Below are 16500 nucleotides of genomic sequence, written 5' to 3'. Positions count from 1 at the left end.
GACGTTGCTTCACTGGCCCAAGTTGGCACCATCATTGCCCTCTTCCCAGACGAGGCAGATCAGTCGCCGGCTTCTGGAAGGCCGCTCACGGCAGCTGCTGGCTACACACGGTAGCTTATGGCAACCCACTGCAGCAGGGGCTGCAGCCTACACCGTCGCCGGTGACTCACGACAGCCCAGCTCTAGGTTGAGCTGCTGTTCAGCATCTTAGCTATAGAGGGCAGTGTCACTGGCCCTCACATGTGGGATCCGAACCGGGGCCCTCTGGCGTCCCAAGCCAGCTCTTAACCACAGCGCCACTCGGCCGGCCCTGCAATTACGTTTTATTGTGATACATGAGTGATGCCAAAATGCCCCTCCTCCACTGCCCTTATTGGCAAGACCCATGGATTTTCTTTGATTAGAAAGCACCTAGCTCTAGTGCTTGTAATAAAGAATTGAGTCGATTTTTTTAAATTTAATTCAGCATATAAACAGTGCCAGAGGCATCCACATCATTTAATGATAATGGTAGATACCGAGGAAAAGATGGGAACTGTGTGCTCAACCTGAGTCTTAGCATTTACTCCATGGTGCTCTCACAGCCCACAAGCTGACCTGGCACTATAGTGCCAACATGAGGAAAAGGTCCTTACCAAGAAGTTAAAGTAGGGGACATGCTTGGGAATTTTTCTTTAGAAGAGAAATTTACCGTCTTGCTTGCCCTTGACTCATGACCATGTAAAATTAACCTGAGGGACCAAGGTAACCTCAGCTAGAAGAGTCATAACGTGTGCATGGCTGCTGCTGCTGCTGCTGCTTGATGAAATAGTCTGAAATTTCCTTCCCAGGTTTCAAGGCACTAATTGCCCTTATTTGATTATTTTGACCTCAACGGTAGACTTTTTATTACCCTCAGATCTAAGTGTTGTATATCATCACATGTTGATTTAAAGAGACAGTTTCTTCATCCTCACTGCATATACTTATAACATTAATTGGCAACAAGCAATTACCTTTTTCCTTTACTGGATTTGTAAACTGAGGCACAGAAAAATCCAGTATCTTTGCCTGTGTCTCTTCAGAAGGGTAAGGGGAGACCATGCAAACATTCCAAGCCTTGAGAAGCTATTAACTGCATCAGGTCCTGTGCTTATCCAGGAATATTTGGCATTTTCCCCTTCTTGTTTTGAAAAAAAAGTAAAAATAAAAAGAAGGAAAAGCAATTTTAAAAAAAAAGCTGAAGTGATAACTAGTTTTGTTTTTCACTTCATGATCATGCTCCTAGCAGTTTAGAAAAAGTTTCTTTTTTTTAAAACACACATTAAACTATCAAATAGGTTGATCCAAATTGTCCAAATAATCTTCTAGTCCCAGCATGTCTTTTTTTCTCTCATAGAAATTAGGATCATATATTTGTAAATGACTTGCGGAGGAGATGGAAGCAGTCAGTGTAAATGGAGTTTCTCCAGGTGCTGACGCCTAATCGCTGGGTAATAGCTGTGGACTTGCTGTGAGACCCGCATTATTACAATGTAATCAGAATCCTGTTGCTCTGCTGTTATTGTCAGCCACTTGTGGAATTTTAAAAGCAATAACAATTTTGACTTTAAATCATGGCATTATTAAAGTTATTTTCTTCCCTTGCCTGAACATAGCTATTGATGCTTGTCTTTGAAGGACTTGGCTGTAGTGGAATTCTTTGTTGGGGTCAGAAGAAATGTCTGTTCCGTGACACACTGAGAAACAGAACCACAACCCACATCCATCCATCCCTCCCTTCTTCCCTTCCTTTCCCCTATCTCCCTCCCTCCCTTCCTTTCTTTCTTTTCTTATCGTAGTATCAATACTTGTTTATTTACACTAACAGGTATGATGCCAATACAGATCACTATTAAATGTGGTTAAACCAAAATTTATTTATGTTTGACCAGGGAATTTACTATCAGGAAATTTATTTTTCCAGTTATTATCTTTTGCTCAAGTTGTTAATTATTTTTATCACCAAGCAAATGCCATAACAGAAACGGTCCCCTGATGTAAAGAAATGGCCCGGGAACGTGCTTATTTATAAGGGGAACACCAATTTGGTTTTTAAAAATATATACGTATCATGAAAGTCAATAATTGGTTTATGAACATATCTCTGCATTAGAGAGATAGCAAGGAATGTGATAAAACTGAAGTCCGGATGTAGGTTGTGAAAATCCATATATTTTTTTTATTTGTGTTATTCATGTATTTTCCCAGGTCATTCAACTGGTGGGATTGCTTTTCTAGTTGTTGCCACCTAGCCCCTCTTTGCTAGGGATTTTTAAGATTGTATCATTCGCTTAGTTCATTAGTGGGTTTCTTTGTCTCTGCCTTTTGAGATAAATGAGCAGTACAAGATAGAAGAAAGCTTAATCTGAAGGCCCAATATTCATATAAGAGACTGTCTTGAAAATGCTGTTCTCTTTTGACTTCTAATGTACTCTTCACCTATGCCAAGTGGAGCTATGAATAATCACTAAATTTAAAAGTCTGTTAAACATTGCTTCTAGCAATTTTTAAAGAGAATCTTTTAAAAAAAAAAACACAAACCTTCAGGTAAAGTAGGGGGAAACGTTTTAGGAGAAATGAAAAGATCAAGATTTGTTAGGCTAAATTCTAGGAATGCTGTACCTGATGGTAGGTGCTGTCTATAATCTAGTCAATAGTTTAGGACCTGAATTTTCTGTTTTACGCCAATTTCTTCTTTTCCCGCTTACCTGAATGACCTTGATTTCATTTAGCTTCTGTTTTAGTTTTAATCTTCACATTTGAACATGCCCACCAGTGTGATTTCTATAAGCAGAAATTGTGTTAAGGTCTACCTTGGTGTGAATCAGCCCTTAGGGAATTTAGGTGACCTCATATAACCCTTTCTTCTACACAAAGTTTCCTCTCCATTTTGTCCAGATCAGTATAAAACCTATTCCCTAAGACTTAGTCCCAGAAGCCAGCTTGAGATTTGTTTATTTGCAAGTTTGTAGGTACTGAGCCAAGACGTAAGGAGATGACCAAAAAGGGCACTTAGCCCAATCAGAGCCTTACAAGGACTGAATGGAGTACATTTTTGGATGAATGGAGATCTCATCTATCTTATGTTTCACATGTTTCTTCATAGAAAGCTACCCTGGTTGAGCATGGAATCCGGCGCCTTACTTTCCTGGTTGCACAAAAGGTATTGGCATGTGAATTATACCTCTCTAATGTTTCTTATGCTGCTGCTGCTGCTGCTGCTGCTAAATTTTTTTTTAATAAAATAAATGGAATTATAATCATATGCTTACTTGTAGAATTTATGCAGAGAAATAGCTGTTTTTCTGTAAATTTAATTAAGAAAAACATGACTTTAAGTTATCACCTTGTACTTAATTTTGTTTTAATTTTATTACTAATTGCCAGCTTCTGCTGTTTTTCCTTCCTTTCTGTCTTTCATTTGAAAGGATTTCAGAAAACAGATCAGCTATGAGGTGGATCAGAGATTTCATGTAAGTAAAAGGAACAATAATGAAAGATTACTTACTGTTTTATCCGTTTGCCACTGACCATTTAAATGTAGAATGCATGTGAGTTATTATAGTTAGAAAGGCTGGGCTGACGTTTGGTCCCTCTTCTTTTAGAAAGTATTATAATGAATATTCAATTATTCTATAGTGTTCAAGCTAAAGTTTTTTTTTTACACTATAACAAATTCTCAATAAATCTCTGAGAAATAGTTAAGAATGAGCATATGCATTTATCTAGATGAATAAGGTAGAAGCAGCAGCCAACTAGTAATTTCTTCTGCACGTACAGAGAATCAATAATTAAGAACTGCCATTTGTATTTTGGGGTCTTGACTTTTACCAAAGATGGCTTCAAGTTCTATTATTGAGAATTTTCAATTCTGAAAAACAATCATTTATTATTTAAAATGACTTAACAGAGCCCAAGTTGGTACTTTTGTCTCATGTTAATTCTAGGAGCAGGAAATAACTAAGAATTGAGCATTACAGCTGCTTGTTCTCCCATTTAGCTGAATTAACCGTTAATATTTATAACGTTGAAAATTTTATTGAAAGGAGAAATAAGTCATTAGCTTGGCATCTAAACTATGGCATACCCATGTGCTCATACCCAGTATGATGATAGCAATAAGGCCAAATATTCAGTTTGCAATCAAGATACCATTCCCTAAAATGATTGTAACCAAAATATTTCTTTAAAAATTGATCCTAATGTAGCTAAGATTCCAGAGGATATTAGGAAATCTTAGTTTTCCCAATAAGAATTCAATTTTGTTTCTGTTTTAGCAATTAAGATAATTAAGTTAGTTTTCAAGCCCTATTCATTTGCAGTAATGAAGATAACATTTGGGATTCTGGAAAGGCCTTTCTAAACTCAAGGACCTATGTGTGGTTGCTTTTGTTTATTAGGTCTCTAGTACTTGACATTTTGTTTTCCTTCTTACAGTTCACCTTGTTGGTCTAGTCTGTAGAGAAATGAGAGCCTGCTCTGCAAACTAAAGAGCTAAGATTTTCTGAAACGCTTTAGGAAATGTTGTGAACCGCACAGCCCCCCCCCTGTGTTATTGATGCCTGAAAATCAAGCAGAGTACAGATACATATCAATCAATAACTTTAGATAGGAAACTGGAGGCAGTAAAGAAGTATGAGGAGCTTAAAGAGAACCCTGGGGCTTTAGGAAGAAAAATCCGGAGCTTAGAGAATAAAATTGATACTTGGGGTTGGGATATGAGAGCCCATGAATAAACACTATGGCTGGTAGGTGCTGATCAGAAAGAACTAAGGTCGACATGCCAGAGCTGGACCCTGGCTTTGGGAAGAGTATTGGGCTAGGTTCTTAAGCATTACTGTGATTTTTTTTCTTACTGACTTTGGAGTAATATATTATTCTTCATATAGCATACTAATTGGTTTCCTATACTAAGCATTCCATGGTAAATTAAAACTCTCTACTAAAATTTTTTAAAAGCCAAAGCAATTAATGGGCATTTTTTTTGGGTATGTGTTTTATACATACAAAAAACCCCTCCTTTCTTATCTTTGGATCTATGTCATGCCCTAGAGGATATCTACAACTTAAAACTCCTTTGTTTCTCCCTGCTATCCTCATATTTCTGGATTTAGTTTGAATAGGGACATGTACAGGCAAAATCTTCTAGGAAATGAGCTCAGCAGCGAGCTCTTCCCGGGAATCACTGTCCACAGCCTATTTATAGTGGCATCAAGTGGGAAATCAGTTATATTCGCAAGTGACTTGATGTGTCACGAGTGTAGGAAAGGTTGCTTTAAGACATAGAGAAATTAAGGTTTAGGTGTAGACTGGATTTTCTCTGAAGACCGAATGGCAGAGGAGTTGAGGTGTTTTTATTTTAGGCCACTTAGAAATGATTCATGGTTACACAGCGGGCAAGGGCAACCGTTACTGAATTCCATCCAGGATCTACACTAGGCAGGACGCCGTGGCAGGAGTTGTACAAATCCAGGGCTCACTGTCATGGTGCTGCTCTAAGGTCCTCTGCTGGTAGTAGCTTGCCTTTCCTGAAGGATGCTTAGCCTCTGTCATGTCATCTGATGTGTGCTTGCCCCACAGTTAGTGGAGTGTGAAAAAGAGGAAGCTTTCTGTGAGTGTTAGAGGTGAATCCCTTGATCCCTCTGGCTTCCTGGTAATCCACTGTGATGTATGCAGTCTCCCCTGTTCCACACTGTGAAATCCCTATATTACTGAATAGAAAGAGAAGGCGTATATTCTCAAGGAGAGGAGGAAGGTTACCAAGCTTGGTTCAAGAACAACATTGGCTGGTGTGGAATGAAGCTGTGCCGTTATGTAGTCGTCTCTCAGACAGCTTCCGAACCAGAACAAGGCAAACGAGGGCCAGAGCACAGGTTCCTAGAGACTGTGCATATTGCTAGATATGCCTTCAGTGGCCAGTGAAGGCTAGAAGCATTTCTAAAGCTTCAGTGGTTAAACTCCGCGGTCCCTAGAGAGCTGTCCACAGGCATGCCTGCTGCTTAGTTTCTTGACTCTATAGGGAGACTGTTCTTCTGAGCGGGCAATGTTCACCAGCATTAAGGAGGCTTGGTGTCAAGTCCGTTTCCATCACCATCTAATTAAATCAAGTACCTATAATGGGATTTGAATAACTGCTTTTTCTTTTGCTGAGGGGATAAGTGTTTATTTTAAAAGCATAATTTGTATAGTTTATACATTGTTATCCAGATACCACTGTCTTCTTGTTAAACTATGTTTTTGATGAAAAAAAAGATAAATTGAAATTATTTAATGCTATTTTATAATTCAGATTTACCAATTCAAAATCACATCTGTTCAGATGAGTGAGACTTTACTAAATGCTAGGATAGAACTATATACCTAATAACATTAATTCTGAGACCTCATAACATTATTAAATATATAAAATAAAATAACTTCTCATATTAGGAATAACACTGTGGATCTTCTCATATTCCAGCAGCAGAGATAAAAATATTTTTTAGCATATTGCTGAATGGATCACAATGAAAGAAAATAGACATATTCTTTTAACATTTGGGGCCGAAAAATCTACAAATTCCAGGATAAATGGTCTCATTCATTTCTATGAAAAATCAAAAATGTTTAAAAAAACTTTAAAGAATATCTTTAGAATATGTTTATAACTACTCCACCATTCTTGACCAGAAATCTCAATAACTGCTTAACATTGATATTTAAACAGAAAGCTTGAGGATAAACAAGCCTATTCTTATAAATATCTCCTTCATTTAAAAGAAAAATGGAAGCCTTCAAAGCAAAAGAACGGGCTCTTTGAATTTCTGCAGCTACATAAGGCGCAGTTCCCTAATTTCATGTAGTATTAAGTCTGTTAGTTTCATTCATATTTCAGGTTCCAAAAAGTACAGCAGAAGATGCTGGTTAATTGGAATATAAGTATTATATTTTTTGAAGCTTTCCATATTTTTTTCATCCAAGTTTTGTTAAGGATACTTAAATGTATGTTTTCAGGATTTCTTCTTATCCTTTGAGCAAAAGCGCCTTAGCAAAAGCATTAGGTCCAAAAACTGTGATGAGATTCTAAATCAGTTTTGCATCTGTTAAGTTTCATTTTGTTTCTTGTTTGTAAGATTTCATGAGATTTTTTTAAAGTCTGCCATAAATCACCTAGGAGATATTTGTAGTTTTACTGATTGTATGTGAATGACTCCCACTTTAAAATTAAATGTTTTGGATTATCTGGGCCTGAAGGAAGACCCCACTATTGAAACAGTTATGGTTAATAGTTCATTTCTTTAAAAAAAAATTGATATGTCAATTATATCTCAATAAAGCTGAAAAAAATTGGTAGTTCTGTTTGCTAGTGGATCAACTTAGTTTCTCTGAAGGTTTGGTTTGGATTTTTGTTTTAATTACAGTCTATATAATTAGTTCTCAGCATGTTGAGGTAAAAGAGAATTGCACCAGCAAGCTTTCAATTTCTTCATCTCATTAGGTTTTTAACACGATTATTAGTATCATAATCAGCTATGATGTTTTCTGATGCAGGTTTTCACATTCTTTGATTTGCAGGGTGTCTTGATTGGCTAATTTAGGCAAATTATTTTGATTGTCTTGATGATGGTTGGCTGATTAGAACACAGCAGGGGTATAATTTCTTCCTGAGAAATGTTGCATTCTTTTGTTTTTTGGTATCAGAACACTAAGAGGGTTTTTCTTTTGTGTACATTCAATTATGATATTTGCCCATAACACTAGTAGAATGCTTGGAAAGCAATTACATTAGTGACAGAATAAGCATGAATGCTGTTAGTGGAAAAATTGGCAGTATGAGGATGAGGTAGGACGAAGGAATTTACTAAAAGTATAGTAAATTTACCATAACTATAGTTTTCTGTGTTTCTGTGATTTTTGAGTGCCAAAAGAGGTAACTTTCTATAAAAGTCCTTGAAGACTTGAAGAATTGCTCATTAATTCCTGCTTTCCCATTTCACAGAAGTTATTGCCATCTCCTGTTCTGAACGCTTCATGCTTAAACTCAGGACTTTCCTGTGAAGCTAAAAATTTATTCAAAAGTTTTAAAAAGTTTGCATATAACATCTTAGCTAACCTTAATGAAAGTGGTTTTTCTGACTGGTGGTCTTTCCCACCTCTGCCAAGAATTAGTCAGTCTCTTTCATTATCTGTAGTAAAGGTATTTCCATTCAGATCGTTTGCTTTTCATGCCTTTCAGTTACTCCAAATTTTATTAATTAGCTCAGTGGTAAAGAAAGCTGGTTTTTTGGTTACTATTGTTATGTTTTTGAAGGAAAATGATTTTGGTCCTACAATTGTACACACTTGAATAAACTGTGTACTAAATAAAGATTTTAGTTTATTAGTACTTAAGGCATAATAGAAGAATGTGTGCTTACAAGATTGTTTTATCACTTTCCCTGACTTCTTTGAGAAAATTTCATGGAAGGATTTTTTTACCCTTCCTTTTTTTGACTTCTGTTACTTTTTTAGCTAATGCTCTGAAAGCCATACCTCTCAAGAATAAAACCAAAACTAGAGTGTATAAAGCCCTGAATACCTGACAGTGCCGTTGAACATCTTGTCTAACCTTGAAGTCCTCCCCATGTTCTTCGCTGTCATTCAGGGATGTTAGAGAATTATTTAGAACAAAAACATCATCAGTAAAAGATCAGTGCTGTGTAAAATTCACTTTCAAGGGGCTTTTAAAGACCCAGGCCTGGACAAGGGGTTTCCCAGGCTTGCTAAACAAGCTCCTAGAACTCTGTTAAATGCAGTTTTACAGTTAAAATGCCAAGGAAAATGTAAGGAGATTTATTAACTGTGCAAGCTGCAGTGAAGGTGAGGTGTAATACCTGTGGAAAGGATTCGAGAAGTTCTCAGTAAATTCAAAACCACAAGTTTTCAACATGAGTTTTGTTTGTTTTTTGCTTTCTTTTTTTTTTTAAGTTTTAGTTTCTGTTTTTTGTCTCATCAAAGAGAAGTTCTCTAAATAAGGATTTGGTTTAGAGCAAGAATAGAAAGGTAATTCCCTACATTTGAGAGGTAAGAGTGGTAGGGATGAAAGGGCATGGGCTCTGGCACTAGAGAAACCCAAGTTCATGTTCTGGCTTTATGATCCTGGGCATATCACGTGGTGCCTTCCTCAGCTGTAATCTAGGTTACCTACCTTCAGAGGTTGTTGAGAGCATTTGAGGGGACAACACATGAGAGCACCTGCCACCTAGAAGGCTTTCATTTCAGTTCATGTTTCCGTCATGGTTTCTAAAGCTCATTGAGGGATATTTAGGCAGCTAGTCCTTGCCTCTCTGCCTGGTAAGTGATTATATTGCTCTCATAATGAAGAAGATGCCTAATGAAACCTCCTATAGAGGCAAATAGTAATGACTTGATTCCAATGCTGCCAGTAGAGCTTCCCATCCGAGAAACAGGGGTATTTGGTGTTAATAAGTTAAATTTCAGAAACTAATGGACTCTGCTAATTGAATTCATCTTTGTTAATTAATAAGGTTCTAGTAAATTGGCTGCTTTCTTTTGTAATGCCCTGCAAAAGAGCGGTAAGACCAAATGATTCCAAGTTCACTAGTTCCACCCCACTCTTTCCTATACGCATAATGGTAGTGACCAAAGTAACATTTTGTACTTTTCTTTGTCTTGAAACATTATTGTTTAAACCCTTGAAATTATTGACTTTAGAGTGAATGTGGAAAAAACATGGATTGAGGATTCTATGCTTCCTGGCTAGTTTACATTTTAAGAGTTTCTTAAGGAGAAACTTGGGAAATCAATCCAGTATCTACTACTGCAATGCCGTAGCATGAGTGTCCATTGTTTTATTTGCCAGGTTGTGCCAGGAGCAACACCAGGAAGATTTTTTTTTTTTTTACTTGGGAGATGAAAAAAATACAGAATTTTTTTTCCCCCCCAAGGAGAGGATAGCGATTGAAGTTAGGTTAGTAGTGTAATGATTCTCAAATTTGCAAGTGGGGTCAAAATGATGATTACCCAGAGGATTATTCATAGTCCCTGGGCTCAGCTTAGGTAAGGAGCATGTTTTCTAGGAAACGGCCTTGTAGATACTTGACTGCTTCTGTACTATGTGTTTATCCCCAAAGAGCCATAGCTATGAAGGACTGATACATTTCCCCCTTCTTTTAACACAGAGAGAATTCCCTAAATTTTTCACGTTCCGAGCAAGGGATAAGGTAAGAACTGATTCTTTCCCTTTTTTTTTTTTATTTTTTTTTCTTTTTTCTGAAAAGCCCAAGAGTGGCTAATCTTTGCCATCTGCTCTTCTTGCCACTTTTTCCCTCCAGTTGAACTTGTGCTTCCCTTTGCCACACATGTGTCTTAGAACCAAAGAAAACTCCCCCCTGAAAGAGTTTGGTGTAAGAAAGAAATGTATTGACTTACTCAAAGAAAGCAACAACTTTCAAAATCATCCTTATGCTTTAGGATGATCCTAATGATGTAATATTAAAGGACTATTATACTTAGTAGGATGATTCTTGTCACCTACAGACAGTTCATTTATATTCATTTTGTTTATGTGCATTCGTTTTTCAATTTTAAAGTACAAAATTTCAGACCATGTTGGTTTTTTTCTTTTTACCAGTTTATATTTTTGGTGCTCTCTCTCCATTCCCTCAGTTGACATGTACTCTTGGAAAATTTTAGTTTCAACAAAACATACAGTAAATGTTAGTACAACTCTTTAAAAAGATATATAAAGAATTATATATCTATGGATATAGTATGCTCCAAAGCCAGACATCTCCATTTTTAAAAAGGATGTTTATTTGTCAAGTATTTACTATGTCCTTTGTACTGTGCCAGAAATGGCAAGAGTATAAGACATGGGTTTTGCCCATAAGCGTTTTAGACTAGTTGGGTAAACCCAAAACACTGGTCTGGGAGTGAAGTAGTTGTTAATGTGAAGCAGTTTATAGTCAATTATAAAAAAATGAATTATAAAGATATTAAATGATACAGGTGTTCTGAGGGAATTGATGTTTTTTGTTTGTTTATTTTTAATGGAGAGCATCACCACTTGTGAAAGCATAAATGATGAAATGATAAAAGCTTCCATAAAAAGGTACTTTAGTGCCTAATCTTATGTAAGTTGTAGCATTATCCTTATAGGTAGCTCATTTTTCCTATTCGTTAGCACACCATAGCTTATGTTTTTCTGTTTTTAAGCATCTTTTTAACATACACAGTCATAATATAATTTTGTAACTGCCTCTTGTGAGCTTTTTTTTTTTTCTCTAATTCTTGTCCTTAGTTTGAGGAGGATCGTATCTATCGTCACTTGGAGCCGGCCCTTGCTTTCCAGTTAGAGCTGAACCGGATGAGAAATTTTGACCTTACTGCAATTCCATGTGCCAATCACAAGATGCACCTGTATCTTGGGGCAGCCAAGGTGGAAGTGGGCACAGAAGTGACAGACTACAGGTTCTTTGTCCGTGCAATCATCAGACATTCTGATCTGGTCACCAAGGTGGGTGCTGTACTTTAATAGGAAATGATCCCTGAAGGGAAAGATAGAGGAACAGGCATGGTTCAAAGTCAGGTTTTCATTGTTTGAACCAAAGCTCTTTGCGCTTTCTCATCTCACTCTCTAATAACCAGCAGAAGTCAGAGTTATTGCTCTCACAGAAGTAAATAGTCCATAAAATAAAGGGGTTTTTTTCCCTTTCATTTGATTTTTCTTGGTACCGATAGCACTCACTTGAGAAAAGGAAAAGCATATGAACAGAAAAACCACAGGAAGAGTTAGGTGATGATCGAGGATAAGGAGAAAAGTTAGAGGTAACCCCACTGGAAACCTGTCCAGAGGTAGGGTGGCTTCTGTACATAGCAAGACACCTCCTGGTATGTTAGTTATTACTGCGTCCCATAGCCATAACCCTTCTTCAGCTTTTCCTTTCTAAACAGATTTCCTTTCTAAGCTGCTCTGTTTGGCATATGTGAGATGTAACCCTACTGGGGTCCCAGCTCTGGGGATGTCTGGCATCTCCACCTATTGGAAGGAAATAATATACTAAGAGGCAGGGGGCGGGGCTGCAGGAAGTCTTTATCTGACCCTTGCTGCCCCTCTGCCTGTGGTTATTGGGCTGACTAGGGAGAAAGGTAAATAACATCTGTAGCAGGTGCCTTATGATTCAAGACATACGACTGCTTAAGTGATTATAATAGCTATTTCTTTATTGCCTCTTTTAAAACACATTCATGTTGATGGTGATTTCCTGCCTAGGAAGCTTCTTTTGAATATCTGCAAAATGAAGGGGAGCGGCTGCTCCTGGAAGCCATGGACGAGCTGGAAGTCGCTTTTAACAATACAAATGTCCGTACCGACTGCAACCACATCTTCCTCAACTTTGTCCCCACAGTCATCATGGACCCATCAAAGGTACATTTCTCCTTAGTGTCTCTCCCAGCACTAGCAAACAGAAGCAGGGAGAGTCATTCATATTTCTTTGCTCTTGGACCTGAAAACAGGTTCTCTTGATCAGCACGTTGAGCCCTTGACCTTTAAAGTTTACAGAATGCTTGTAAGACTGGGTTTCTGGGAGGTGTCAAAAATGGGATATAGCCACTAAAAGCAGACCTCAAAACTGAAGGTGGTATGATGTTATCTTGCTACTCATCTACGAACAGTACAAAAGCATAAAACCTCTTTCTCTTCTTCCATTGGTACCTGTTTTACGGTATTTGGCATGATAGCGGTACTATGTTATATAATCCCCTAGAATTTCTCCTTTAGAATAATTAACTTTGCTATGTTTGGGCATTTTGATAAAATTAGTGCCTCTATGTACTAAATGTTACTTATCTGTTGGCCTTATGGAGGTAATGCACCTTCCCAAAGCGCCTAACTTATTTCTCTTCAGTATTTTTCCACAAGGAGAGAATTTGGCTGATAAGGAATTTCACATGTATTATGTATGTTTTCTTCCCCAAGGCTCTATTCTAAAATGCATTTCATATAATTCAAGGGAGGAAAACAAGGTGATTCTGTACTTGACCTTTTATCCCAGGTGTAATAAAGATAGGCTGCTCTCTGATTTCCTCTCACCTTTTCCTATCATGACATTGTGGAATTCGGATAGGGGAACCAGTATATCCCTTTCTCAAAATCAATTGTAGGCATGGACTTTTGCTTTTTGAACTTAGTATCTAAGACCTGAGAAACCGTTTTCTACGTTTTTTCTTCAAGTCTCCAAGCTACTGATCAGTGGCGTTAGTCTGTCAGGAAAGCCAAAGACAGGGCTGCTCACTGAGTTTCAAGTCTCATCATGTAGTTTAAGCAAAGGTTCTCCTGAGCATTCCAGAACCGATGAAGCTAAATTAGATTTAGAACTTGGCCTGGATACTATATCACTGTATATATTTTTACATTTAACTTACCATTTCTCATTGAGATATCAGCCTCTCTGTTCTACTCCAAATACTCATGTACTCTGGCTCTGCCTTTTTAATCATAGATGGCTCTTCATTTCCTATATAAAGAGATTGCTGACTTTTGTTCCCTTGAGAAAAAAAAAATGGATAGATATCTCTTGGTTAACCAGCAAGTTTGGGAATAGAGACGTTAGCTCCTTGAAACCCATTTTAACCTAAAATTCTCTGGTGCAGAAACATACTGCAAGGGTGGCACATACTTCTGAAGAATCACAAGAGAAGGGTGGTTTGAGATATTTGTGAGATTTTCTAAGTTGAGAAAGCATTTTAGAAAGATGCTTCATTTAAGAAAACACTAACTTTGAACAGTATGTCTTAGCTGCCTGCAGCCTTTTGGAAAAAATGTTTTTGCTTTAGTATGTCAAGAAGGAGAAATCACATCTAAGACCATTTGGTTACAATAAGCCACCTAACCCTGAAAACTAGAAGCACTAAGCTGCCTTGGTATAAAGCTTAGAGAAACTAGGGAACATCTGCTTTATATACTTAAATCCCAGTTTGACTTGGCAATGACCAAGCTTCAAAGCTCAGTTTAGAGAGAACATTCTAGCACCACCTACCAATTGCCTATTTTTAATTTGTACAGTTTACTAAGAAACATATATTATAAAGTTTAATAGAAATGTGTGGAAAAAAGCTCATGGTGGTAATTGCTCTGTTGATTTAAAGTCCTGTAAGTACAATGAAACATAGTTACCATGCATATAAATGCTACTTATAGCTGTTTAACTAGAGATTTTATTCTTATTTGGGGCTTTCTCTTAAATCTCATAGCTTGTAATTTTAGATATTGCATGTCTTTGTTATAGAGTATGAATATAATTGGGAAAGGGGAAGGGAGTTGCACGGATTTGGATGTTGTGAGCCATAGAAAACCACTCAAATGATATGCCACCATGAAATTGTCCCTGACTTGTTCTAAGCAAGAGCAGGGATGGGGAGAAACTATGGGACTTTTTGTAAGAAATACATGTAGTACACGCCTCTAGAAACCAGCATCTTTTTCCATTCCTGCTTTCCTAAAAATGGGCAGATCTGAAACAGTTCCTAGTTACAAGGTACTTAACTTTCGTGCTTGGTGATGTGTCTGTGTCAGATTGAGGAATCTGTGCGAAGCATGGTAATGCGCTATGGAAGTCGGCTGTGGAAATTACGCGTCCTCCAGGCAGAACTGAAAATCAACATTCGCCTGACACCAACTGGAAAAGCAATTCCCATCCGCCTCTTCCTGACAAACGAGTCTGGCTATTACTTGGACATCAGCCTGTACAAGGAAGTGACTGACTCCAGGACAGCACAGGTACAGTGGTCAAGCAGGCTCCTCCAAGTTTCGATTCGGTCCCACAGATAAGCCACTTGCCCTTGTTATGGAAGACCCCAATTCATAAATCCCATCGGTTCACCTAGTGGGGTTGTCCTCTGTCAGCTGAAATGATTTCATGAATTAGAAAAACTTCATTTGCCTCATAAAATGTGCCTATGTTCCTAATCATGGGTGTCACAAAACCTTCAGCCTTTTTGTCATGTATTGGTGTGCCCTAACAGATGCCAAGTGACCGGAACTCCAGAGGTAATTGTGTAATTTAGGGCACTCTTAGAAAGCTCTTGGGCTACTTAAGCAATCTTGTCTTTTCTGATGTGATTTGTCCTTCCTGTTTTCAGCCTAGTTAGACCACTCACTGGCAAGTAAGAGGAAAATTGTTGGAATATGTCACCAACTTTTCTACCTTAAGAAGGAAAATTTCAACATAATATAGCTTGGGCAAGATCAAGCAGTGACTTTATCATATTTACCCATTATGTTATTCCATTTACACACATCTGTTCCTTCAAAGAGTTCAAAATATTATATAGCTATAAAAGAGCAAAATGACAAACTTTATCCTATTTTACAGGTAGAAAAATCGAGACTGTGAAACTGGAAAGTGACTTTTTTAGTAGATTGGTTCTATGATAACAGATAATTTCTTTTTAATCTGTTTTACCATGTTAGTTTCTAAATATTTGGGCCATTTGCCGTGATGCTGGATTTAGGTTGGTCCATCATGCTCGCAGCTTTTTAAGAACTGGGATGTTATTTCAGGTCTTTGGCCTGAACTGAGGAAGTGCATTTCTTGTGGTTAAAGGATGAACTGACTCCAGTATGTGTACACAAAGTTTTCAGTCTGTTCTATGCATTGGATGCCAGGAAGAGATTATATGTCTCTTGTTTTTATCTATGTCCTTTTAAATCTGGGAACAGAAGTAAGAAAAAACATTTTTGCCAGTACTTTGAAGATGAATTTTTTAAATCTGAGTTTGGATAGCTGTCAGAGTGACCTTTCCTTTTGTGCTTTGATTCCCAGTTAGATGGCTAGAGAAATCTATCCCGAGAGAAGTGAACAGTTAAAGCAGAGAGAGAGAGAAAGAGAGAGAGAGAAGTGTGTAAGAGCACAAGGGGTGAGCAAGAGAAAGAGTATTCAATAATTTTTGCTGCATTTGGTATTTTTCAGGGCAACCTTAAAGACATTTTCAGCCAAAGCTTTCCTTGGGTAGGGATGTTTTTAATTAACTTCTACAATGGCTTCAAGGCAGGTCTAGTCTTGTGAAAAATAAGATGGCCACTTGAGATTTCAGCGTTTATGATAAATAAGTTTGTTCTTCATAACTACTATTATTTTCCTTTTTTTTTATTTTTTATTAGAAAGCTCTTAGATTTCCCTCATGCTGGCTAGTGGTGGCACAGGCATGAATGGTGCAGATGGCTTCCATCAGGGGCTCGTACTAAGCCTGGCACAAAATAAGCACTCAATAAGTATCTGAAAGAATGAATGAGCTACCTGTAGCCTGAGGAAGAACACCTTTTACCAGGGGTCCTGCCTATTTAGGAAGCCCTGAAGGGAGAGGTCCCCCTCAGGCTCCTCAGCTGAGAGAGTTCAACAGCTGCTGCCACATGTGAGCTGAAGGGCCCTTGGCTGCAGGAGGGACCCACAAGAAAAACAGCCTCTGACTTAGTGCTGGCACTCCTGATGCCTGCCT

At 37.8% G+C, this 16500-nt stretch overlaps 1 protein-coding gene across 1 annotated transcript in view; it reads left to right on the top strand.

Annotated features, from left to right (window-relative positions):
* Positions 1-16500, top strand: part of ACACA (acetyl-CoA carboxylase alpha) — a 368135-nt gene that overhangs the window by 247643 nt on the left and 103992 nt on the right. Inside the window, exons 35-40 of the mRNA XM_019636609.1 lie at positions 3128-3184; positions 3450-3494; positions 10182-10223; positions 11303-11518; positions 12275-12430; positions 14579-14782. Of these exons, the coding sequence (XP_019492154.1) occupies positions 3128-3184; positions 3450-3494; positions 10182-10223; positions 11303-11518; positions 12275-12430; positions 14579-14782 (720 nt within the window). The remainder of the gene's footprint in view (positions 1-3127; positions 3185-3449; positions 3495-10181; positions 10224-11302; positions 11519-12274; positions 12431-14578; positions 14783-16500) is intronic.

Source organism: Hipposideros armiger, unplaced genomic scaffold (genome assembly GCF_001890085.2).
Source record: "Hipposideros armiger isolate ML-2016 unplaced genomic scaffold, ASM189008v1 scaffold_29, whole genome shotgun sequence".
NCBI classification, from domain to species: Eukaryota; Metazoa; Chordata; class Mammalia; order Chiroptera; family Hipposideridae; genus Hipposideros; species Hipposideros armiger.
This window is presented reverse-complemented; position numbering and strand designations above follow the sequence as displayed.